Below are 25,828 nucleotides of genomic sequence, written 5' to 3'. Positions count from 1 at the left end.
TGCAGAAACATTAACAAGGTGCTTTGACGTTATGAGGCAGCAGCTGGTGACCCCAAAACCTTACCAAGATGTAAGTTTACATATATACTGTAAGCTATAATGTAAAAACTATAAATCACTGAAACAGCTTTTGTGGTGGTGCAGTACTGTGTAAAAGCCCTGTGCTACCCCTCATTTCTTTATATCTTGCTTCCAAAGAGCCAAACTTTAACAAATTGCAATGAAGTGCTCTTGAGCAAAAGTTCTCTTGGCTTTTTGGCTGCTTTTTCACTCTTTTTTTTTTTTTTTTTTTTTTTAAAGAGTCTTCAAACTGACCTATGAATCATTCAAGCATTAAAAAATGCACATAACTCGAGGGATGAACCTGTGTTGTGGCTACACAGACAGCTTAGCAAAGAACCATTTTTTTAAATTGTCTTTAGGCACTTTGTTACTAACAGCTTGTTGCAATATTGCAAAAGCATGTTTTTTTTGTTACATTTATGAAAAATGCCAAAGATAACACAGTTTGAGCATAAGGTAGTATTTGTGCACCAAGAGGGTGATTCTTAAAGGGCAACTAGCTGAAAACTTGGCATATCTCAAAATTCTGAGCCGTGTGTCTTAAATTTGAGGCTAATAGAAGAAGTATCAGGCCTAAAAGACTATCTACAGCAGATGAACAATATCTGAAAAGTCATATCCTTAAGTAATAAGAAAAAAATCCATCAAAGACCTGACCTTAGAGACAGATCTGGCTCTTCAGTTGATCCATCTGCTGTTCACTGAAGCCTCAGGAGAAATGGTCTCAGTGGAAGGGTGGCTGTCAAGAAGCCATTCTTACGGAAGGGAAACTGGGAGAAAATCCTGAGGTATGCCAGCTTACACAAAACTGGACTGAAAACCAGTGTCAAAAGCTCTTAAGGAGTGATGAATCCACTTAAGGTCAAGGGAGAAGTGCAACAGTGTGTGTCTGCAACCATCTGTAAAACGTGATGGAGGCTCTGCCACGGTATGAGACTGCATTTCAGCCAGAGGTGTTGGGGGGCTCTTATGAATGCAGAAAGTGCCATCAGACTTTAATCCACCATGCAATACCACCTGGTCAGCATAGTGGCTTTATATTTCAACATGACAATGACCCAAATGCACTTGCTAATACAGTAAAAGCATACCTGGACAGAAAAATACACAATGGGGCACTGTCAGTCCTGGGCTGGCCTTCTCAGAGCCAGCAACGTGGGATCATTTGCACAGAGAACAGAACAAGAAGGCAGCCATTATTCAAAGAAGAGCTCTGAATGTCCTTCAGGGAGCCTGGAGAACTATTCCTGACTTACAAGAGAGTTTGGGCTTTGTTGACAAATAAAGGTGGTCATACCAAATAGTATGGACATGTTTCAATAAGTTGCTTAATCTCTTTACCACTTTCCCAGCAAAATATTAGGTAAAACGTGAAGGGAAGCTCAAGACTCCTCCACTGTACTGTAAATCTAAAGGAGAATGTACCATTGACAATCATTTGTATATTCAGATCACTTGTGTAGTGTTTGATGGCTGCACGGCTTGTATGTAATTTGTGGGTTTTGTTGTTGTTGTTGTTTTTGTTTTTTTATAAAATATATGTATTGCCTGTTTGTGCAATGCTTATTTCTTACTTAAGATTTAGGCATCGAGGGGGCGTCTCAGTTTGGTCTGTGGCTTTGATTTGATTTTGCGAAGCTAGGCGAAGGACTGGATCACGTGTTAAGAATTATTTCCGTGACAGGATGTTTACTCTAATCAAGGGTTGAACGATAATACTAATAATAATAGTTGTTGCCAGTTTGTGTTAATCTTAAACAATAAACAAAAAGCTACCTTTCCGACCAACTGGACCACACTTAATACCGAGTGCGGGCGCTCGTTCCCGTTCAGGACTGCATATTCCACCTTAAAAACGCCTCTCGAGTAAAACTTTTCGCTCTAACTCCCTCGTTCCACCTTAAGCGCAAACGCAAACGCAGGAGGCGTACAGCGAGGTTTCCGCTTCTCAGTAGGGCTCGGACCGCGGCTCACGAAAATCACCGTGTGTAACGCACAAGGTTGACGCACTGAGGCACGAAAAAAAAACGGGGAAAAAAGAGAGCAAAGCAAGCGAGCAGAAAAGATGTCTGAATCCAAGTACCGCGAGTGGATTCTGGACACTATCGACTCGCTGCGGTCTCGAAAAGCCCGGCCGGACTTGGAGAGGATTTGCCGAATGGTCCGGAGACGACACGGGTCCGAGCCCGACCGAACCTGCGCAGAACTGGAAAAACTGATCCAAGAACAGACCGTGCTGAAAGTTAACTACAAGGGCTCCATTTCGTACCGAAACGCCGCCAAGGTTCAGCGGAGAAGCAGAAAAAAAGAAGATGTGTCGTTAACAGCGGCTGCGAGAAGGAGCGCCGTGGAAGAAGCTAGTCACTCCGACTTGAGCAACGGGGACAGCGCTTTCGGTCCCGCTGACCAGGACGAGGAGGATTTGGAGGTATGTGGAGGCTGATGCTAGGAGGCACGTTTTCATTGTCATGTCACCTCACAGAAAATTAACAGGTGGGGGGATTGAACGACCACTGTTTGGTGTGTAAAAATAAAACATGTTTTGCCGTGTGTGTGAGAGTGTGTAAGGGAGTGGAGGGGGACGGTGAAGGGGAGTGATTTGCAAGTGCACCCGAAACTGCCGCAGACGGGGAGCGGCGGTTGGACCTCGCTCGAGCGCTGCCGAGGTGGAGAAGGGGAGGGGGAAAGAGAAAAAAACTGAAGGTGCGCGTGAAGGGAGCGTGTGGCACAATTTGTTTCTTTCTTTTTTACACAGCGCGACAGTTTAAAAGCGCTTTAAATGGACGGCGTGAAAGCGCAAACACGGGACGGGGAAAAGTTGAACCGTCCTGTTCGTCCGCAACAACCCGAGCCTCCATTATCGGCAGCAGAAAGCGCTTTTCAAGCCCCAAACTCGGCGTTGAGGGAGGGGGAGGGGGGTGCTGTTAAGGTTCCGCAATGACAGTTGAGGTAGCCCGGAAGTTGAGAAAAGTGCACTTTCATAATAATGGCATGAAAACTGTGCCCCGCTGGTGGGAATTTTATTTCGAAACGTAAGTCTGGATGTGTGTCTCTTCATTCTCTGTCAACGTGGGAGTGGGTGAAGGAGGAGGAGGAGGAGGAGGAGGAGGAGGAGGGGGGTGGAAAAAAAGTCTCAAACACTGCGAATGTAGGAACCTGACGGGGGGACTGTGGGTCATTGTTGCATTTTTGGTTGTTTTATGCCAGGGAAACAAACGGGGCCCGCTGTTGTAAACAGTGTCGCTATAGCCGTGTCCTCAATCATATTTTTGACCGCCCATGGCTAGATTTCCACCGTTAGCCTCGGTCTATACTTCAAAATATGCCCATCGCAATGTGCAGTGTGCTAAAACAGACACAAAATCGACTGCAAGCGGTGACAAAGTAGTTACATTGTGGGTGCAATCACTTCATTTCACCAAACTGCGTTTCTTCTTCGAGCGATGGACGATTGCCGACGCAGTGCTTGAAGTCGAACCCCTAGATCCATTATCGGACGCACTGCCAAGCCCGGTCACGTCCAACGTCGTGGTGTTAGCTGTTTTTTTTGTTGTTGTTGTTGGTTTTTAATTTTATTGCTCATCACGTCCCGTACAGTGGCGACATCTCGTCTCTGTGTCTGCCAGCTGTGCGCCGACAGTATTTTAGGAGGAAAATCAGCACCACAAAGCTCTGAAATATGCAAGAGCCGGCAGAAAGCTGAAGTAACATAAAGCGACCGCAAACTGTTCGTCCGGCGCTAGATGGCGGATGTGCCCGTCCGATTTGGGTTAAGCCGAGATCAAATTGTTCTGTGAAAGGCGTGTGTGTTGCTACAAGACCGACTATGCGTGAATGCTTTGAACAGACCCCTCTGCGGGGTGTTAACCAGCTTTTGCCAGCATACGAGGGGGTCAAATGTAGACAGTGACGTGTCCGATAACGGACACATTCGTGTGACTCTTTTCTGTCCAGTCGCTTTTGCTGTAAATCGTTGACCCGACGCAAAGTCAAAGTAGACTGGTAATCGCGTCGTCCGCTGCTCTTTCTGATCGGAGGGCTGTCCGTCGAGTTAAAGCTCGGCTTTTATCTCCGACTGGTCCGCCGTGCAGCGAGCGGCTCGGCCCTGGAAAGCTCTGTTTTTCTTTCATTTGACTATTTCCCTTATTTACAAAAAGAGCACAGACACAAAAACAAGGTCTATACCGCGTCTCCCAACTCCATGCGCACTTTGGAGGAAATTTGAGGAAAAACAACAAGAGCATGAACAAAAAACGCCTCCCATCGGCCCCTTTTGTGCTCTCGCGTGTTAAAATTATCAATCAAGTAGGCCTCTTAAAAAAAAAAAAAAAACACGGGGACGCACAGAGTACGTCGGCGGCTCTGAGTGTTTATGAGCCGAGATGTAAATCATGTTGGGCTGAGATCCCCAGGGGCGTTATGTTTTTGTGACCGTGCCTCGGTGAAAGTTGTGAGAAATGCAGTGCGACGGCTGAATGCCGTTCAAGCGGCTCTTTCCTCAGGAGCGGGGCGGGCTTTCGTGCGCTCATGTGCTCGACTGCTGGGTCTCGGACACGCAGTCGCACACGGCGTGATTTTTCACTCGGGGCGCCGTCGTCGAACCGCTCCAGCAAAAGGAATGTGTGCGTTCGTGAGAACTCTTAGCTGCCATGAAAAAAAGAAAAGACAAGATTGTGTTTAAATGTTTTAATGCAGCGGGGTACATGTTTGTGACGGGAGGGCTCGCACTCTGCGGAGTGAACGCTGTACCGCGGAAAGGGACGGAGGCATTCAAAGGCAATAATTTACCACCACCGCGGTCAAATTGCGACATCAGTACGAGCTTGCCTTCATGTGATACCCTCAGCCTACAATCAGTGCCTCTCAGTGTTCCCAACAATACCTTACAACCTTGTCGGGCTCAGCAGCTTTTTTTTAAGTTGCTGCTAATAACAACTTGATGTCTCTTCCTGCTTTTTGTCCCCTCTCATCCAAATGAAGATTTAGAAACATCTAGAAAGCTTCTGTGCAAATGTGAAATCACGTTTCCCCCTCTGCTCCTGTGTTCCAGGCTGACACCTCTATAGCTATGGACACAGACAGCAATGCAGACGAGGAGGGGGGCGATGAGAGCCGGGATGGGCAGGAAAGACCCTCACCCAGCCACACACATGAAGATGCCACTGTGCACTGTGCCCCCGTGCGAGCTGTCTCTGCTCCCTGCTCTCCCTCTGGCGCTAGGCCCGGCCCCGGGTGCAGCCCTGGCTCCGCTCTGGACTGTGCCTCTTTCCAGAAGGCTGGTGAGAGGCCCAACTCCTTGCCCCCCTCCAGCCCCAGGGCCCTTGCACACAATGACTGGGCTTATGATTCTGCCGTCTGCCCAGCAGAGCGCCAGCACCCAGGAATGCAGAGAGACAAAGGTATTCACGGTGCTACACACAGAGCAACGTGCGCACAAAGCACTCTAATATCAGTTTATGTGCAAGCTTACGCTCAGCTTTGCGCTGGATATGAAAGAAGTCGATGGGAGCTTTTAAACACCTGTGTAATTATTTGTGGGATGTTGACAGTGACAACTGTAATGTAAGCCAGACACAGAGATGCAGGGGAAAATAATATATTCTCATAGCTTAGTGATGATCCAGTCTGAGGCGCATTCATCCATTTGGCTGTCATAAATTTCTCCTATTAGACTAAGTAGAATTTGGCAGGTCAGATGTGGACGATAATCAGCGTATAATTGGTGTTAATTGGCCCACTCTGTGTTAGCAGTGGCCATGAAGCCAGCGGCCCAGTCTGTAGCTCCTGCCCCCTGCGCTGTAAACAACGTAAAGAAAGATGATGGAAGCAAGGTGGAGGACAGAAGCGTCTCGTCTGACCAGTTGGTGCCAGACTCAGCAGCACGGCCGGTAAGGGCCTGTTTTTTCCTTTTGTGACTAACATCTGTATCTGTCCTCTGCTTCTTTGATCCCTCTGCTTCCTACCTGACATTGTCATGTTGAATTCATCTTTGTTCTCTCGTGTTTGACCAGCAGGATGAGACCAGGAATGCTTCTAATGGGAGATCACAAACACTGCCTTTGCTATCTGACAACTGTGAGTTACATAGTTTTCTCTTGTTTGTTTGTGTTTGTATAGCAGGCTTGCAGCTTCTATCTCTTTTGCAAAGCTTGACCACCGAATCGTTCTCTCACTTTGGAACATGGTTTCTAATAGAAAGGGAACTTAAGGAGGTTAACTAAATGTCAACATAATGGGCATAAAGGCTCCATTCTGGTTGTTATTTGGCTTTTTGTACCAGTACTTGCCTTCAGCATTGCTTACGATCTTTTGACTGCTTCACAAGCGTGTGCTGCTACCTGCTGTTCAGCTAGTACCCAATCTAGTTAGAGGTCATTGCAACACTTTGTCAGGACTGACTTGTAGAGATGGGATTTTTAGACTGTCCACAGATGCATGATATGAAGAAAAATGACTACATTACCACCACATAATCAATTAATGATTCAGGTATATCTTGTGGGCTCTTATTTTCATTCTTCCTTAAATTTGATTACATTTATTCCATCCTTTGTGGTGGGCAAAACACAGAAATCTCGTTTTAAAGTCTTTCAGCTTTTATCACTTTAACTTGAGACTTAGCCAGCAAAACAAAAGATGTTAAATGACAAATATATGTTCTTCACCACCACTGTTAAGTCATCTAGGCCCATGGCGATCATTAGGTGAACCTGATATGTTGGTACATTCCTAGTAAATCTGTGTTTGCGGGAAACAGTGAACTTTCAGATTTACTAAGGATCTGAGTCAGTTTTTAGGGTTAAAGTTTCTGTCCAGAAGAGACAGAGGCTTCCATTCTTGGTAGATGCTAGTGGAGGTCTTTAGTGTGTAAAAATGAATGTAGTTTGTTGTGTTTACAGGGAGAAACCTAAAGGTAAAACACCTCGAATTGACCATGGTAGTTCTTACTGCTAAATACCCAATAAGCTACATTGCAAGCCAGCTGTTAACCGATGCCTACAGTAATACAAAATCTGACACATAGATATAAACTGCATATGTGTGGGGTGTCATCTGAATTTAACTAATCCTGAAATGGGCTTAGCCAGGATCTAATGTCTCCAATCTTTATCTAAAAGTGATCATTGCAGATCCCTACTTTATTTTGTTCTCTGTTTTATTACTTCAGGGATCTGTCAGTGACTTTACTCATGCCTGAATATCAAAGTGAAACCTGCATTTTTCTTTCCTAAGTGAGACATTGCACACTTACAATGCACAGTGGCAAAGCTGGCATGGAGTTTGCCTTGGAGGAGCGGTACCCATCTAAAACATGGCTGCGTCCTCGTCATGCATCATGTGTATGACAGCAGGCCTGCCAGCATCCTGTGAAAGTGGTCCGGTGTAATAAGGGGCTGTATCAACACTCATTCACCGAGCCCTCACCTTACTGAGGTGTGAAGCAGCTCTAATAGAAAAACATACCATAACTGCAGACAACCCAGTATGACTACAAGAAGCTGGTCCAACATCGCTCTGCTGGATATCAGCGGAATGAGTTTGCACATTTAAAACTGGAGCTGCTTTTTTTTTTTTTTTCCTTGAAGAAGATAAGTTAGAGCTCTGTTTTTCATTTTAAGACTTTTCTTTTTTTCTGTTTGTTACTCATAAGAGCTCAGGTTCAGTTCACTTTTTATGAATGAGCTGCCCTGCGGTCGATGCAGATATCATCTGCATTTGAGGAATTTTTACATTTATTATAATGTGATTTCTGTTTGTCAACAGGCACATTTAAGAAGGCAGACACATCATCCTTAACAGCAACTGATGACAATCTTCTGAATGGTGGTAAAGTGGATGACGTGTGAGTATCCTGTTAAAAAAAATAAATAAATAAATAAATAAATATATATATATATATATATATGTACAAAATACAGCAACTGGCAGGATCTGAGCATTTAGCCATAATTACCTGTCAGCCATTTAATCTGCCAGCCTCAGCTCAGCATGCAGATAGTCCTTGACGGTGTTTGGCCCACACTTTTTGGCAAATTGTCCAGATTATCAGTTCACCTTTGCTGAGGGACAGCACTTAAAATAATTATAGTAAACTACCCTGTGGGTCATGTAAAAGCTTGATAATGAAACAAAACAAGACATTACCTGCACACGGATGCCATATTGAGGTTTTGTGACTCTTCTTGATTTATTTTTAAATCCTGTAATCCACCAGGTCTGTGAAGAAGGAGAAGATGAGCCAGAACTTGTTGCAGTGGACTGTGGCAGATGTGGCCAGTTATTTCTCAGCTGCAGGATTTCCCGAGCAGGCTGTCGCTTTTCGAACACAGGTTAGTGCAGCGGTACAGAGCTGCTACAGAGAGCATTGCTCATACATCAGAGTCAAACCTAACATACTCCATCACTTCATGGATTTTGTTTTAATGTATTATTTTTTTCGAGGCTCTGTATATACACTATGAGTCTGTTGCACTGTTCAAAACTGAAGAATGGTGCCGTTGGGTTAAATACTCAAAGCATATCTTTAGAAACCCAAGCGTAATTCTAATTAAATTCTTTTCCCTCTTTTGCAGGAAATTGATGGGAAGTCTCTTCTTTTGATGCAGCGTAGTGACGTATTGACCGGGCTGTCCATCCGACTCGGCCCTGCCCTCAAAATCTACGAGCGCCATGTAAAAGTGCTGCAGAGGACCCATTTCCTGGAATGCGAAGACCTTTGAAGTGGCGATTGACATGGCAGACTGCTGCATTGACTCAAACTTCCATTTAGCGCCCCCTCTCACTACTGCCCACTTTCATATACAGTATGTGTAGAGGGTGTGTGGTGGAGGGTTTCGGTGGAATTGACTTTCACTGTGAGAATGACCAGAAACTGAAACACAGTCGTCCTACCTCTCATTACGGTCTTTAGTTTTCAGATGGTTTTCATTTCACTCATTGCAACCCCGTTATGGAGGGAAGAGACCGCTGCATTCCGAGTGTTTTAAAGCGGTGCAGCAGCAACCTTTCTGCAAGAGTAAAACACTGGGAAAGTGAAAAGTTTAAGCCTTCCAACCAAGTGGACCACCTACACAGACATGGCTGTGGACACAGTGCTGTCGCAGCTTTGGATGTCCCCTCTGTGTCTGTTACCACACATTCTGTTTACCCAGAAACTGTTAGTCACAGAAAACAAAGCACAGCAATTGTGCAGTTTGCTTTTTTTCCCCCTTTAATTTCTTTTTATTTCATGTGATGAGTGCTGGAGAAGTCAGACTATCCAAGTACCTGCATTATTAGGGCTGCCCTTTATATCTTGTTTTTCTTTGAAGCCTTGATAATCAGCAGTGAATAGTTGACAATTTTATAACTAAAGCATCATCTGACAGGTGCTGTGCAGAGAGAATGAACAGCAGGACAACAATGGGAGCTAGAGCTCCATTGCAAACCAGTACTTTTCATAGTTTTTTTTTTTAACTTGCTAAATAGGTATGAAAGTCACTAATTAGCAGCAGTGAGGTGAACTAAAGCATGACAATCACTGCTGAGAGTCAGATGCTGTGCACTCAAGCTCAGATCTTATGGGTTTGTGTTTTTTCCACATTGAGAAAGAAAAAAGTTCCACCTACACGATGAATAAATATCCGAGTATTTGGGTGCAGCCCTAATCAGCAGAGTCTGATTCCTAACCTATCATTGCCACCAGTAGCTGCTGTTTTGGATTATTTCTTCAGTACCTTTTATAACACTGAGGCCCTTTTCAGACATGGGATATGTGACATTGGTGTCTAAGCGACTGCACTGTCATTCAAACGTAAGCCACTTTCCTGTTAATATTCCTCTCGATTTCATTCAGACACACCCGCAACAGTGACGGAGGCCCGCGGCACACGTGCATCGCAGAGGAATGTTTTACTGCGAATCAGGTCCGGAACAAAGTGTCAATGTCTATTTGTTATTGCTCTTTAGGGCATTCTCTAGTGCATGTCTGAAAGGGGCTGGAGATATAACCAACACTTGAGCTGATATGCTACAACCTGAGGTTTTTTTTTGTTTTGTTTTGTTGGTTTTTTTTCTCCTTGTATTGTCTTAATTAAAAATGACTGTGGTCCAACAATACAGTTGCACTTTGGGGAACGATTGCAAATAGATGTGACCAGAATATGTGCAACCTAAAGGAACTTGCTTTTACACATACACAAAATAAACCTGCAAGAAATGTTGTTGTAATACTGAATATATTGTGAGGCATTCAACGGAGCTGCTCAGAATCTGTTTACAAACAGATATCTCGATGAAATGCAATATTTTATCTTCTCTTATTCCTTTATAATTTTGTCTCGTCTCTCTTTGTGTTTTGATCTAAGCCAGCCACTTGAATTGTAACATTCCACATAATGTAGTCCGCATCTCCAGTGTATTTCCCTCCACGTTTTATCTGTAACACAACAGACACTTTTGCGGAGTTGCAAATAAAACTCGTGTCTCCGCTAAGTTGTTTTGTGAGAGTTTATTACCCTTAAATCAACAGTACACCGAAAAGCAATTGTTTCATTGGTTCGGTGACTTAAAGTAATGTAAACAAACCTTACACTACAGATGGAAATCCCTGCAAAAAATATCTATTTTTCAGTAACAAATTCACTCATCTGATCTTCAAATTCAGCTTTGTGTGAAAAGCGCCTTCAGGGGAAACACAATTCATAACAGTGAATAAACTTCATAAGAGAACAGTGTTAGTATAAAGGTCAGTAAGTAGAGTATTGCATGAGCTGCGTGACACCACCAAGTTTTCAGCTCCAGGCTGCATAGTAAGAATACTTTTGATAAAATTTCACTGATTGGGCTGATAAAAGCTACGATTTCTTTTTAAACTTTTGAATATTGTGCAACACATAAAAAGAATAAATAAAAAGGACATCTTTTATCTTCTAGATTGCATATAACATTAAAATAAGACTTTATTGCATTTCACTAGCTTCCTTTCAATGTGACAGTCCTTCAGTTACCAGTCCAGCACTGTAAATGCCGCTCCTTATTACCTCAGCGCACAGTCCCTGACATCCAGGGGGATGCATGGGCCCTTAAAAAGGACCGCTACCAGTGAGGAGTTGGATGGGTGTAGCAGCTGTTGTTGCCTGTGCTTAGATCTACAGGATGAAGGGCAGTATGGAGGAGCGCAGGGTGGGATAATCCCTAAACTCCTTTAAGTAGCTGCGGTGTTTGCCTTTAGCCCAAACCGTCATCTGGATGAAGGCCACAAGAGTGAAGAAAGCCACAGGCACACACTGGGTCATCACTGTGAAGCCGATCCAGGAGCCGACCTGTGAGTAATAAGTTACAGACACACACACAGAGTGCATGGAGAATGATGGTACAGTTACAGAACATAACCACCAGATGGCAATGCATCTTTCCTTGCGAGGATAAAATGCAGCACTGTACAATGAAATGTTAACCTTTAGCGTTCTAGTAGAGTAACATTAAAAAATACTAATAACACCAAAATGAGCATAGACCCAGAAAATTTCCCTTAAATAAATATATAAATACTGGATGTTATAGATTCATCTACCTAAGGAAAAAGGGTGAACTTCACCGAAATATGGAGTTTGATTTGGGCTTACCTCATATGTGTAGTTCGGACAAGAGACCAGCCAAAAGATCCAGGTGAAGGGGTTTTTTGTTGGATAAGGAATCTTCTTGGTTTTGGAGCCTGAAACGAAGGGTAAACTCAAACTGCACTGTGCGTTTAAAAGGAAATCAGTAAGAAAAGGAGACTGAAAATCACACGTATTGCTGCAAAACGCTCACCTGGTGTTTTGAGGTTACGAAGCGCCACGTGGATGGAAAAATTCCCTATTTGACAGAACTGTGGGGATAAAGATATTCAGAAATGAGCATTCAACAGGATGGTGGGTTTAAAATGTGGAAGGTGACTCTCAGAGAGCTGAAGCTTACCAGGAAAATGTAAAGACCTGCATTCACCTGCTGCTGCCCGTAATCTGTTGACGTGTCACAGAAAAATGGATTAAGATAGAAGTTGGCATTGACTGATGAGCTAAAGTGAGAATGAAAGTGGTCAGCACTTACAGGGTGTGGTGTAGAGAGGGTGGTTAATGTAGTATGCCATCCAAGCTGCAGTAGACCAGTAATAGCCACAGTTCTGGCATAGAAAGCAGGACTATTATAAGTCAAAGTGTCTAGATATTGCTCCACATAGATTTCTAAGAAGAGTAACCCCAAACAAAGTAATAACTACAATGCACAAAGCTTTTAATGTGCAGCACAGTTACCTTAAATATGTTCCTGAGAGGCATGGTCCCATGGGAGATACGATGGACAAACAGTGTCTCCAGAATCCTCTTGATGTAGTGGAAGGAGTGACATATGCAGGCCAAACTGCAACAAGACACACAAGCACAAAGACACACTTACATATTTAGCTGTGATTAATACATCGCCCCGCTGCAGTCCATTACACTTGGCGCTGACTCATTGTCAACATAGCAATATGCTTCCCAACTGTTTGTCATGCTGACGGGGGAGGCGGGGGGTCTGTGCAAAGCCCGGGATTGTGTGAAACACTGCACCAACATCACAACAGATCTCTGAAAACATGGGAAAGCCGACACTCACTGTACAATCCAGTGCTTGCTGCTGGTGAAGTCATACTTTGGAGAGTAGATGAAGGGAAGGCGGAAGTAGAACATTAAGTAGATGATCAGCGGGCCAGCACACTCTGCCAGGAACACCTGAAGTGAGTGAGGAGACACATGTGCTTTAAGTCAAGGGTTCTCAAAGCTTTGTGACCAAGGGCCAGTTAAGGGATTTGTGTGGAAAGCTGCACATATTAAAAAAATGCACACATTAAAGGAGAAATGTGGTTTGGCAGTATTTTATCTTGGCCTGTTTTTCATTTTATTCAGTATAATCAGTTACATTCTTTGGCAGCAGGAGTAGGATGGTTTAGTGGGATATGATGGCTGGAAGTGAAGAGTTCCAGCTGGATGTTAGAAATGCTACTATACTCACTGGCCACTTCTTTAGGTACACCTGTTTGCCTGCTCTTTTCAACAAATATCTAACCAACCAGTTACATTTATATAGCCTACGAAGGAATATTAGGGCCTCATTTCAGACGGATCAGACGGAAAAGCGCACAAGAGTGGATTTGTACAAAATGAAATAGCTGGTATTGGAAAGATGCAAGGTTATCGATGGTTACACCCCGGTCCAATAAGAGGATGTATGTTGTGTCACAAGACGGCGGATCAATTTGTTTCACTAACTCATCTAAACAAGGCATTTTTTAGTGGGTATAGCAAACATGGTAGTTTGTCTTGAAACAAAAATGATAATCTCAACATTTCGTCTTTTTTCTCAAAATAATCGTTAATGTTTTTTCATTAATGTGGCCCTAATAAATACTCAATCTTACATAGAATCAACTCAATCCACTTTTGCATGTAGACATGCCCCAGGCAGTCTGCTGAAGTTCAAACTGAGCATCAGAATGGGAAAAAAAGTGATTTAAGCTACTTTGAATGTGACATTGTTTTTTGTGTCAGAGTGCTAGTCTGAATATTTCGGAAACTGGTGCCATAACAACCATATCAAGGATTTATACAGAATGGTCCAAAAAAAGAGAAAACATCCAGTGAGTGGCAGTTATTTGGGTAAAAAGTCCTTGCTGATGTCAAAGATGAGATGAAAATGGCCAGTCTGCTTCCTGCTGATAGGAAGGCAACAACAACTCAACCACTCGTTAGAACCAAGGTATGCAAAAGAGAATCTCTGAACACCCAACACACTGAAGCTTGAAGCGGATGGACTACAGCAGAATAACACATCATGTCACAAAGGTTTGGTCAAACTGCGTTCTTAAACATAGCTTGAACAACTCAGAATCCATTACTTTTCTTCATGGATGTGCAGCTGACAAATCTGCACCGTGTGGCTCTGTTTCAACAAAATGAACCAAATTCTCTGAGGAATGTTTTCAGCACATTGTTGAATCTCTGTCATTAACATTAAGGCAGTTCTGAAGATCGAAGAGGGTCCAAACCCTTTACTGGGATAAAGTGTATCTAATAGAGTGACTTTAGTATATTTATCATAATATGATATCATAACAACATATGACCTGTCGATGAATGAAAAGTTAAAAACAAATCAGGGGTTGCATAAGTTAATACCAGGACTACAGCTTTAAATGCTTTTAACTCAGTACCATAAATTCTGGTAGCTTTCAAATTACAGAAATTAACATAGCCTAATTATTGACTGAAATCCATTTAGAATGATAGTTTGTCGGTATAAACCCTATGCCACAGGGAGAACATGCAACTGACACCTGACATGCTCACCAGCTCACTAACAGCTGACACCAGCGTGGCTCTGGTTTCTACAGTCTCACTTGTTAAAGCCACCATGGATCAAAAAGGTCTGTCTACCTCACCTAAGCATTAGGAACAAATCAGTTACAGTAATACTCCTCCTCATATTCAGTATGTACGCATAGACCAGATGAGATACTGGGACAGCTTGTAACACCCGCTTTAAGATCAAGTGACACAGCTGTGAAACAGATCCCCGAATCAGCACCTTCGGCGGAGGCCTGGCTCAGCATGCCTGACTGGTAGCTACTTCTGATCGCTGCTCGTCCACCCACACTGGCATCAGACTAAAGGCATTTTTCTCAGATTGTCTCAGGGTTTGACGGGGAATGAAAAGACTGGGTGGGCATGGGTGAGTAAAGAGCAGCAATGAAACGGGAGTGAGTGGTCAGGAGGGATAAACGCCTCAGGGGGGAAATGAGGCCATGAGATTAAATGTCCTAGGACAGAGGACATGCAGTGCAAGAGGTGGGGGTAGTGCAGGGGGGACGCCACAGTAAATCAACTCTACCTGTCACTGTAGGCTGATATTTATATTCAAGAGTTATTGAGTGGGTGAAAGGGTGTCTTTGTATATTTAAAGTGCAAGAATGTTAAAAGATCGTGTCGAGGGGTTTGCATGTTTTAGCATAATAAGTGCAAAGCAGTTTTTGAAAAGCAGTTCTCTTTAAGTGATAGTCAGCAGATTAAAAACAATCCAGCTGTGGCTGAGTCATATCCAAAAGCCAATTGTGCAAACATGAGAATTAAATCCTTTCTTCTAATACAATTATGAGTCTTTAGAGTATATTTAAATCCCAGAGCAGAGGCATTACAGAGCAATGTGTTCATGACTTGACACACAACACTAAATCCAAATGTTGTGTGTCTGTGTACAGGTGGACTTACAGTTCCCCACGTGAGCTGGGGTCCCAGGTCACTGAAGTAAAAGCTGGCTGTGGTTCCCACAGGAAGTGTCTGGAGAATGTCCTCATCTCTGAGACACTTTGCCTCTGAGACAAAAACAGTCACCATCACGACCTGCTCTGTAATCTAGATAAATGCTTTAAAAACAAAAAAGGTGGCAGACTTACTTGGATCTAAGCGTAGGGACTGTCGGGCCGGATACCACTTAGGATCTGTCAAAATGGGGAGGAACTTTACTATTAGTATTCTGAAGAGATTCTTTGTGGTCCAAGTGTCTCACTGCTGTAGCTGCTTTCGTGTTTGTACTGAACATCACTACCAGATTTAATGTAATTCGGATTCAGCAAAGTCAGCAAGAGTCATTTTGGATGTCGTGCAGGATGAACTTACATGATTTGTGAAACAAAGCTTTAATATCCAAAACAGTGGCAGTTGGCTCCACCTAAAATCAAAATAAAAAAAATAAATTTTGTTAAAGATTGTGTTATTACCAGCAGCACAAAAAACAAAGCTGAAATCATTCCTGCTGTCTTGATCAATTTTGTTTTGATTCCTTGTGAAACTTGTCAGGCTCGTCGACTCTGTTATGAGCCCTCCTTCTACGGACATAGCTTGTAACATTTACACTAGCTACTAATCAAGCCTATCTGCGATGCGGGCATGTGCTGTAACTGAAACAGAAAATTCCTGTCAGATGAGGAGGGAATTCTCACCTCCTAACTGCAACCTCAATAGAAACATAACTGATAATGGCTGCACTCGACTGGGCAAACTGTGAAACAGATGATTATCTTTAAAGAGCATCCATGTGTTCAAAGCAACCGTTCTGTATTTTCTTGGCTTCGCTGCAGAGTAAGATCAGGTTTTGCCGCTTGCAGCACAGACTTAACATGTATAAAATATGAAACTTTCAGAGGAGTGAGAACAAGGTGATAAATCAATCCACTCTATGGCATGCTAATGTTTCGAGGCCTTTCTTTTAAATAGGACTTTAGTTATGTGGCTGCAATCAAAGTGATCTGCTGGCTGTTAACATTTTTTTAAAAAAAAAAACATTAAGCTAAATATAAAAGGTGAGTGTAATTAAATAAAGACCCTTTTGACATCCTCTCACTCACCTTGTCCAGCAGCAATAGCTTCTCCTTTGTCTTTAAATCCACAATCTCCACCTCAAAGTAAACAATCCTTTTGGCCTTTTTGGGGGCTTTTGGTTTTGGCCTCGGTGCGGCTTTCTTCTCAGGCTCTAGTGCATCTGCCTTCTTTGCCTCTAATGCGAGCACATCCATGACACTGTTTGATCCCAAACCTCAATAGCGTGGGGAAATAATCTGTGATATGTCCAGTGACGCTGGTTGTGCTCCACTGGTATGTGTAACAGCTACCAGCTCGTCTCCAGAGAAGCTGTTAGTCCAGTTCAAGAGTCTCTTGTGTCTCTCAGACTCAATGAATATCCTTCCACTTTCGGAGTTTCTTCCACAGAGGAGTGACCGTAAACACTTGAGGCAATGGCACTGAGCAGAAGTCGGAGGAGAGCTAGTCTAAAACCATGAAGTAGACCTGCTCTTCACCTGAACAGAATCCTGTTCAAGATCCACAGCCCCCACATCACGCAGCAAAATGCACTGAAGACGAAACTGGAGAGGCCCAAGACATAATCCATAGCGCGCCATTTGCGAGGCTAAATATAAGTCGCCTGATTTGCTCTGCTCCGGCTTGGTAACCTTGGGAAGCCACATACAGTACAACCTTAGCCGGTGACAGATGCCAACATTTTCTCATTAGACCTATAAGACACATCTGCTCCCCGCTCTGCTCCTCGCTTGGTCACACAGTGAGGGGTCCCACTGAAAACCTGATCAGTCAGATGAAAGATCTCCACATGCCCACACATCCCTCTATCCCCCAAACCACCTGTGAGGGTTGTTTTCTCGTTCTGAAAAACCACAACAAAGACAAACCTGTTTATTCAGGGCCTGCGTCAGGTCACAGTTTGTGTGCCGAACACATTCTGAAACACTTCAAGGGGGTTTGTTTTGAGAGGCGGGTGATAAAAATTCTGATTGGGAGAACATCAGAGATGCCTTTCATTGCACTGGGTCAGCTCATCATTGCAAATAGCCAGCTGCATATCTATAGTCCAGTGTTGGGGAGTAACGGAATACATGTACCGCCGTTACGTATTTAAAATACAAAATATGAGTAACTGTATTCCGTTACAGTTACCGTTTAAAAAGGTGGTATTCAGAATACAGTTACTTTGTTGAAATAAATGGATTACACTGCGGTACTTTCCTGTTTCATTTTGTCGCGGGTCAGGACTGTTTGGGTTTTGTTTGACAGCTACGTTCTGTTGTTCCAGGCGGCAGCGCTACGGTTGCCATGGTTACAGGGCGACGCTCTCTCTCTCTCTCTCTGCGACTGTGTGTTTCCTGGGTGAGAGAGCGCCTTTTCGTTGTTGTTGTTGTGCTAAGCTAACAGGCAGAATGCTACAAGCATAGCTCTAAAGAATGTAGCATCATGGGCAGTGTAGTCCGTGCTGCAGGGAGAATGGACTGCCATACACATTATGGGTCTGTGAGCGCGAGGAGGGAGAGAGAAAAAGGGGAGTGGAAAGGTTGGAGTTGTCATCGAGGAAAAACGGGAGCTGGAAGCATGTAAATATAATAATAACCACTTCAGCCAAGAAGAGTGCCTGACGAGCCCAGTTGTAAGTAAGCTATTAAGACTCGACTGTACACCGTGTTCGTGTTTTCCTCCGAAAACAATAAGTTCCGTTGGAGCAGTCTTTCAACGTCTCTCTCTGTCTCTCGCAAGAAAAGTTGACCCACACAACAAAGTAAAGCTATTTTTCGGCTATGAGCCGACAGGGACCCCGCCGTATTAGTCAGAGGTCCCTTTACTACAGCTCGGAGTCGCGGACCTTCAGTAATAGTAACAAATCACACAGCAATAGTACATTCACGTTGTTGTAAAAAGCATGATAATATATTAAGTAATCCAAAGTATTCAGAATACGTTACTGTCATTGAGTAACGTAACGGAATACGTTACAGAATACTGTAACGATGGTTAAGTGTTATTGTACAGTGACATGTTGGTGATCTCTGCACACTGTTGTTGTTCCTTTAAGATTCATGTTTGGTTGTGGTGTACAGGAAGGGGTGGGTGGGACCTGGTTGTTCTGTGTGTGTGCCAGGCTGAAGAGAGGGGGAGTTCGAGAGCGCTTCCCCCTGAGTTAACAACCCGCTGGCTTATGTGCCAAATAAACGGACAAACTGAGACCCCAACCGTCTGGTTCTTGTGAACGTTACATTGGTGTCAGAAGTGAAGAAAGAAAAAAGAACCCCAGAACGCCCGACACCCTGTTGCTGGCGACGCTTGCCGTTACGAGACGAGGATGTTGCCGGGCAAGATTAAGAAGGAGACGGAGGAGAGGGAGGTTCGTCCGCGCTCGCCCGCCCATGGAGTGAGGGAAACGGCGCTGCGGCTGTCTGCCGAGGCTGGATTTTCTCCAGGTTTGACTAGGCTCGGGAACTGTACGCACAGCGGCCGCGATTCCGGCGGGAAGGAGTCGACCTCGCTTGGCGCGCCGTCACGTGATGTAAACAAACATGGCGGCGCCCAGCAAGCTGCAGCGAATATAAAAACGCCTAAGTTCAGCGGCAAGACGCCATGGGAAGTGTTTATCGCACAGTTCGAGCTGTTAGCTGTCGCAGCTGGCTGGTCTGAGGAACATAAAGCTCTCCAACTGGCTTTGTGTCTGTGTGAGGATGCAGCTGCATGCCTGCTGCTGCTGACCGAGGAGCAGAGGGGAGATTATAATGCTCTGGTCGGAGCACTTCAGAGGCGCTTCGGGCAGTATAACCAACCAGTGCTGCTGAGGTCGGAGTTCCACAACAGACGCAGATTGCCAGGCGAGCCCCTCCGCATTTTGGCCCACAAGAATTTCACTCGCATGTGCTGTGCCAGTGTGCCTGCACATGTGATGTGACAATAAAAAGTGATTTGATTTGAAATCGAGTGCCTTTGCCGGAGGGCGTATGACAGCATGCCACCATCAGTGCAAGCGGAGTTAGCTCGGGACCAGTCCTGCAGGCCCTGAGCCCTAAAGAGCTCCGTATGCAAACTCAGCTTGCTCGGCCAGCCACACTCAGTGCAGCCCTGGAGCTAGCGTTGGAGAGGGAGATGCTTGCAGGATCCTCTGGGGGCGCTGATGACGCACACGTGGTGAGGGCTGTGTCAGCACCTGTGGAACAGATGGAGACGCCAGCGGGCTTGTGCAGTTTGGTGCAGGCGGCTTCGCTGCAGTCGCCTTCCCCTTGGGCTGGCCCACACCGCCGACCACAGAGCTGCTGGGGATGTGGACAACCCGGACACCTCATCAGGCAGTGCCCCAAGCTTGCAGCGGTTCAGGGAAACGCCCACGGGCCCGTGTAGGCGGGAGTACACGGGCCTGGGAGAACGACATCCCCACACCACCGCCACCTCCACCCGGTGCGGCCATCGCTGTGGGCTGGACCCAGGTTGGCGGCTTTTGCCATGTTCCAGTGACGATCGCGGGGGTGTCCTGTACGGCCCTGCTGGACACGGGGTCCAATGCAACGCTGGTCCGACCCGATATTGTCCCAACCGGAGCTGCTGTGCAACCGACTAATGTGCAACTTAAGACTGTGACCGGTGATCTGGCCCCAATGAGAGGAAGGGGAGTGTTCCAGTTCAAGGTGGGGGACCTCGGTGTGTCTTATGCTGCCTGGGTGGCTGACGTGCAGGACGCCTGCATCCTTGGGCTGGATTTTTTACGAGCCATTGGCGGTGTACTGGACTTAGGCAAAGGCTTCCTCGTAACCCCTGATGGGAAGAAGGTGCCGCTTATTCCTCCCCCGGTCTGCACAGCATCTGCCGCGGCGTCCACCTCCACCGCAGAGACCGCTGCAGACCCGCCAGCAGAACAGCGAGCGGAGGAGGAGGAGGAGAGGCTCTTAGCAGTGAGGAGTATCTGGTCAAAGAACTGTGAGGGGCTGACTCCACAGCAGCAAGAGAGTCTATGGCAGGTACTAAAAGAGTTTAGTGACATTTTTGCCCTGAAAGAAAGTGATGTTGGCTTGACACACTTGGTAGAGCACGTCATTGAGACCGGGGATGCCCAGCCTATTAAAGTGCGCCCACGCCGCCTACCCCTGGCTCATCAGGAGGCTGCGGACAGAGAGTTGTGTGAAATGATGAAGGCGGGCATCATAGAGCCATCTGATAGCCCGTGGGCCTCCACGGTGGTGATGGTGCCTAAGGAAAAAAGTCCTAGGATGCGTTTCTGTGTGGACTACAGACCACTCAACAAAGTGACGAAGAAGGACTCTTACCCCCTTCCCAGGATTGATGAGTCTCTCGACTTAGTAGCCGGGTCCTCCTGGTTCTCCACCCTGGACCTGCGGAGTGGCTACTGGCAGGTGCCACTGTCCCTGGAATCCAGACCAAAGACAGCCTTCTGCACTAACAGGGGACTATGGCAGTTCAAAGTCCTGAGCTTTGGTCTTTGCAATGCTCCTGCGACCTTCGAGAGGCTCATGGACAGTGTGCTGGCTGGCGTCCCACGGCAACGGTGTCTGGTTTACCTGGATGACCTTCTAGTGCACGGGAGCTCCTTTGATGCTGCCCTGGATGCCCTGAGACAAGTGTTGGAGAGGGTGGCAGCTGCAGGCCTGAAGCTGCACCCCGACAAGTGCCACTTCATGAGGAGGGAGGTGGAGTTTCTGGGCCACAAGCTGGGTCGTGAGGGCATCAGCACGTTGGAGGAAAAAATTCACACCATTACCGAGTGGCCCACACCAGCAGACCAGAAACAGCTCAAAAGCTTCCTAGGACTGGCGTCTTATTACAGGAGGTTTGTGAAGGGCTTTTCCTCCATAGCCGCACCACTCTTCCACCTGCTGCAGAAGGACCGTGACTTCATCTGGACCCGGGACTGTCAGCAGGCATTCGACACCCTCCGCAGATCGCTGACAGAGTCTCCAGTCCTTGCCCCCCCTGACCCTGCCCTGCCTTTTGTCCTGGACACTGACGCAAGTAATGTGGGGCTGGGAGCGGTGTTGTCGCAGGTTGGGCCGGAAGGGGAGAAGGTGGTGGCGTACTTCAGCCGGGTCCTGAACAGGAGTGAGCGGTGCTACTGTGTCACACGACGAGAGCTGTTGGCTGTGGTGGCGGGGGTGAGACACTTTAAGTACTACCTGTGCGGCACAGCATTTGTTATCAGAACTGATCATGCTGCCCTTCAGTGGCTGATGTCTTTCAGGGAGCCAGAGGGACAGGTGGCTCGCTGGCTGGAGGAGCTCCAAGCCTTCAATTTCACTGTGGAGCACAGAGCAGGGACGCACCATTCTAACGCAGACGCCCTCTCTCGTCGCCCATGTGCTGCAGCTGGCTGCCGTTACTGTGAGAAGCGAGAGGAAATAGAGCGGGAACTCACGACAATAGACGGAGCAGCACAGCTCGCCTGCAGGGCTCTTCTGATGGTGGATGCAGCGGAGTGGAGGGCACGGCAGGAACAAGACACGGACCTGCTGCCGGTCCTGCAGTGGCTGGAGAAGGGGGAGCAACCCCTTTGGGATGAGGTCACTGGGTTTTCCATCTGTACCAGGGGGCTATGGGCCAAGTTTGCAGCTCTCAGGCTGAAGGAGGGGGTGTTGGAGCGTGCCTGGAAGGATCCTGCCACGGGGGAGGAGAGGTGGCAGGTTGTGGTGCCAAGGTCGCTGAGGTCAGCTGTGCTGGAAGCCTGCCATGGGAGCACTGGCTCCGGCCACTTTGGGGTCTCCAAGACTCTCCGCCGCCTCCGCCAGGGCTATTACTGGGGTCAACAGCGGAGGGACGTGGAGGACTTTTGCCGCAGCTGTGATGCATGTTCCTCACACAAAGGGCCACAGGACCAGTCCCGGGCTCAGCTTCAGCAGCAACCAGCAGGAGCCCCAATGGAGCGAGTAGCTGTGGACGTCATGGGCCCATTTCCTCGCACAGACAGAGGAAACCGCTATGTTCTTGTGGCCATGGACTATTTTACCAAGTGGCCGGAAGCATACGCCATCCCAGATCAGGAGGCTGAGACGGTCGCTGATGTATTAGTGGAGGGGATGTTCAGCCGCTTTGGAACAGCAGAGACCCTCCACAGTGACCAGGGGCGTAACTTTGAGTCCAAGGTATTTGCTGCCATGTGTGAACGCCTTGGGACTAAGAAAACCCGCACCACCCCACTTCACCCCCAAAGCGATGGGCTGGTGGAAAGGTTTAACAGGACGCTGGCCCAGCAGCTAGCCATCCTTACCTCAGAACACCAACGGGACTGGGATTACCATCTTCCCTTTACCCTCATGGCCTACAGGTCGGCAGTACAGGACTCCACCCAATGTACGCCTGCCCTGCTCATGTTAGGGAGAGAGCTGAGAACTCCTGCAGAGTTGGCTTTTGGGAAGCCCCCGGACGTGCCAGAGGCACCACCGGGCCGTGACTACGCAGGAAGCTGCAGGACCGGCTGGATTCTGCACATTCCTACGCCCGAGAGCAGCTGGCGAAGGCAGGCCTGCGCCAAAAGAGGAATTACGACATCACCACTAAGGGGAGGCACTTCCATGCTGGGGAGCTGGTGTGGGTCTACAGCCCAAAGAGGAAGAAGGGACGGTGTCCTAAACTGGATAGCAGCTGGGTGGGGCCTTGCAGCGTCCTAGAGCGAGTAGGGGAGGTTGTTTACAGGGTGCAGTTGCCTCCTAGGGGGAGGATAGTAGCGCTGCACAGAGACCGGATGGCCCCCTACAGAGGGCAGTCCCTCCCCTCCTTTCCAGAGGGACGTGTACAGAGCGTCCGTGACCCTGCTCAGAGGGACCCCCGACCGGGGCTGCGTTCCCCTCCCTCGGACTCTCCACCCCAAAGCCCCGAAGCTCCGCGTCCACCTCAGGGGCTCAGGAGGTCAAGGAGGGAACGTAGGCTACAACCCCGCCTCAGAGACTGTGTCGTTCCCTCGGGGACGAGGAACTTATTGCTGGGGGGGCAGTGTAACGATGGTTAAGTGTTATTGTACAGTGACATGTTGGTGATCTCTGCACACTGTTGTTGTTCCTTTAAGATTCATGTTTGGTTGTGGTGTACAGGAAGGGGTGGGTGGGACCTGGTTGTTCTGTGTGTGTGCCAGGCTGAAGAGAGGGGGAGTTCGAGAGCGCTTCCCCCTGAGTTAACAACCCGCTGGCTTATGTGCCAAATAAACGGACAAACTGAGACCCCAACCGTCTGGTTCTTGTGAACGTTACAATACATTTTGGGGCATGTATTCTGTATTCTGTAATGGAATACATTTTAAAAGTAACCTTCCCAACACTGCTATAGTCTATGTTCTATTTATAACAAGTAAGAGCACCACAGGGCAGAAGCAGGCAGCAGGCAGCAGTACGCGTGCATTCCCAGATCACTTCTGAGTCTTGGATTTGACACATTCCAGCTTAACTGTAATCCATTTCATGCTAATAAACTCATTTATGTGTTGATCTGGGCCTGCTTCTTTTTCAAGGTGGTTACACTGAGATCTGATCTTGTGACGTCGTTGTGATCCTTCACAGTGATTTGTGGAGCAGCTACAATCGGTTTAGGTTATCAAAAGGCTCTTCTGAATATCCTCATTATTCCCTGTGTAACGTGAGATGAAAAGATGCAATGTAAAAGGGCTTTGAGCTGATTTTTTTTATATACACTATCATTTTTCACAATGATTGTGAAAATGATTTTCATGCAATGAGAATAAAAGGGCTTTTTATAATCATTCATTCACTGTCTTTGTTTCTACTGCTGTGAAAGCAATCCATTGCACTCTTGTGAAACATATTACCCCTAGGCTTTTTGTTTTTGTGGAAACTCAGTCAAAAAGCCTTTGATTTAGCTCTATGCATATCTCTGTGGCTGTATCCTGATTAATGAGAAGTTGCTGGTGAATATGTGAAAAACCTTCAGCACTTCTTCCTGAGTCAGGCAGTGAGCAGCAGGAAAATCAATGCTGACCCCTTCAGTCCTGTATGTATTTTAGCATGTGTCCTCTAGTAATTATCACACAGCACTGCATAATCAGTGAAACCACTTAATAATTGAACTCAAAGAGTTTCTTTCTATATATGCACCATCAAACATGAACAGTTAATTTAGCCACATCGGATCCTGTCAAATTATCTTGAAAAAGCAAGACACCCCTTTGCACTTATGGGGAATGTCAGCATTAGCTGAAGCTGTAGAGTCTGGGCATCCATCAAGACGAGCATGTAAAATATATTTCGAGACCGTTATGGTCAAGCTTTTACATAGACTCATAGGCATGAATGTCGTGTTAATTTGGGGCTTTAAATAATTTTTTTGAACTGTTCTTTTTAATGACTGTAAGAAAACAAAAGCTCGGTGCACTAGATTGAATTTTTGGGGATTTTCTCTAATCTGCACAGGGTCAAAAGTATATATACAGATATATACACAAACACCCCCGTAATATTTGGTTACACGTCAAGTTGCACCGAGATCATATGTTTTTGGCGCCCATCAACAAGCTTCTGGCATATTTCTTTATATGCCAGAAGTCTCACCTTTATTCTTTCAAACATACCTCTTGTCATTGTCTCCAAATATCTTACTTTTTGTTTTGTTTGATAAAATTCTTCCCCAGATGATATTTGGCTTGTCCATGAGGGCAGCTGCAAATTTTAGTCGACTTTGGAGCAGGGCTTCTTTCTCAATCGGCACACTCTCTGTCCATGTTGATGTAAAACTCACTCCACTGTGGACAGTGATGCTGGAGTTTCCAGGTCATGGCAGGCTGAGCGTTGGTGGTTCCTGGGCTATTCTTTAACGGTCTAATCGATTTTCCTTTTAACCCTGAGAAAATCCAAAAGAAATTTAAACTCGTGCAATTCTTGTTTTTTTGTTTTGTTTTGTATTTTTCTTTTTTCTTTTAAGTCATTAAAGTTATATGCTGGACAATCATTACCATGGCATTCACTCCCGTGATGAATGTATTCAAACGTCTGATCACAACTATTACCTTTAACTTACATGCAGCGTATATTGCTGAAATGCAATAACAATGATGTTAAGATTATTAGACTGATCTGTGGACATTCACTTTAAAATCTATTGCACTTTATTTGATTTCATTTTTATTCCTAAGTGCCTGTGCTATGGCCTATTTGTTAACTATACGCATGTGTTTAGATTTAAAAGGTACAATTCACAAGCCAGATTCAATATTCCATATTCCATAAAATCCGTGCATCATGTTGCATCATGTTTTGAAAGTGCAGGGAATTTGTATAAAGAGCTGTTGTAGAAATATTGCTTTAACACATCTAAGATAATAATAATAACAACAATAAATGAATTTATTATTAATATAAATTGTTACATAACGCGAATCCATAAAGCAGGAAATGGAGAGTTTGATGCTTAAAATGTGGTCGGTGTGTGTCTAGTCA

The 25,828-nt window shown here is 45.9% G+C and overlaps 2 protein-coding genes across 5 annotated transcripts; one reads left to right on the top strand and one right to left on the bottom strand.

Moving 5' to 3' along the window:
- The first annotated feature begins 2,000 nt into the window (after positions 1-2,000).
- samd1a (sterile alpha motif domain containing 1a) lies at positions 2,001-10,536 on the top strand. Of its 3 annotated transcripts, none has more exons than XM_082531400.1 (7): positions 2,001-2,491; positions 5,114-5,462; positions 5,815-5,951; positions 6,075-6,138; positions 7,828-7,906; positions 8,279-8,393; positions 8,637-10,536. In XM_082531400.1, the coding sequence occupies exons 1-7, from the start codon at positions 2,129-2,131 to the stop codon at positions 8,781-8,783; spliced, it is 1,254 nt and encodes a 417-aa protein (XP_082387526.1). In that variant the 5' UTR covers positions 2,001-2,128; the 3' UTR covers positions 8,784-10,536. The 3 variants fall into 3 exon arrangements, with proteins under 3 accessions (XP_082387526.1, XP_082387525.1, XP_082387524.1); XM_082531399.1 differs by having other exon boundaries at positions 5,812-5,951; positions 6,078-6,138; XM_082531398.1 differs by having other exon boundaries at positions 5,812-5,951.
- A 1-nt stretch (position 10,537) lies between these two features.
- On the bottom strand, positions 10,538-25,185 carry tecra (trans-2,3-enoyl-CoA reductase a). 2 transcript variants are annotated; one of them, XM_082531396.1, is made up of 12 exons: positions 24,992-25,185; positions 16,466-16,614; positions 15,738-15,789; positions 15,515-15,559; positions 15,330-15,433; positions 12,682-12,797; positions 12,339-12,444; positions 12,136-12,208; positions 12,004-12,047; positions 11,857-11,914; positions 11,670-11,758; positions 10,538-11,366 (listed from the first exon to the last, which is right to left on the bottom strand). In XM_082531396.1, the coding sequence occupies exons 1-12, from the start codon at positions 25,041-25,043 to the stop codon at positions 11,193-11,195; spliced, it is 1,062 nt and encodes a 353-aa protein (XP_082387522.1). In that variant the 5' UTR covers positions 25,044-25,185; the 3' UTR covers positions 10,538-11,192. The 2 variants fall into 2 exon arrangements, with proteins under 2 accessions (XP_082387522.1, XP_082387523.1); XM_082531397.1 differs by lacking the exon at positions 24,992-25,185 and adding an exon at positions 24,964-24,986 and having other exon boundaries at positions 16,466-17,068.
- Positions 25,186-25,828: the final 643 nt, after the last annotated feature.

The sequence above is a fragment of the Aulonocara stuartgranti genome (assembly GCF_965226115.1).
Source record: "Aulonocara stuartgranti genome assembly, chromosome: 4".
NCBI classification, from domain to species: domain Eukaryota; kingdom Metazoa; phylum Chordata; class Actinopteri; order Cichliformes; family Cichlidae; genus Aulonocara; species Aulonocara stuartgranti.
This window is presented reverse-complemented; position numbering and strand designations above follow the sequence as displayed.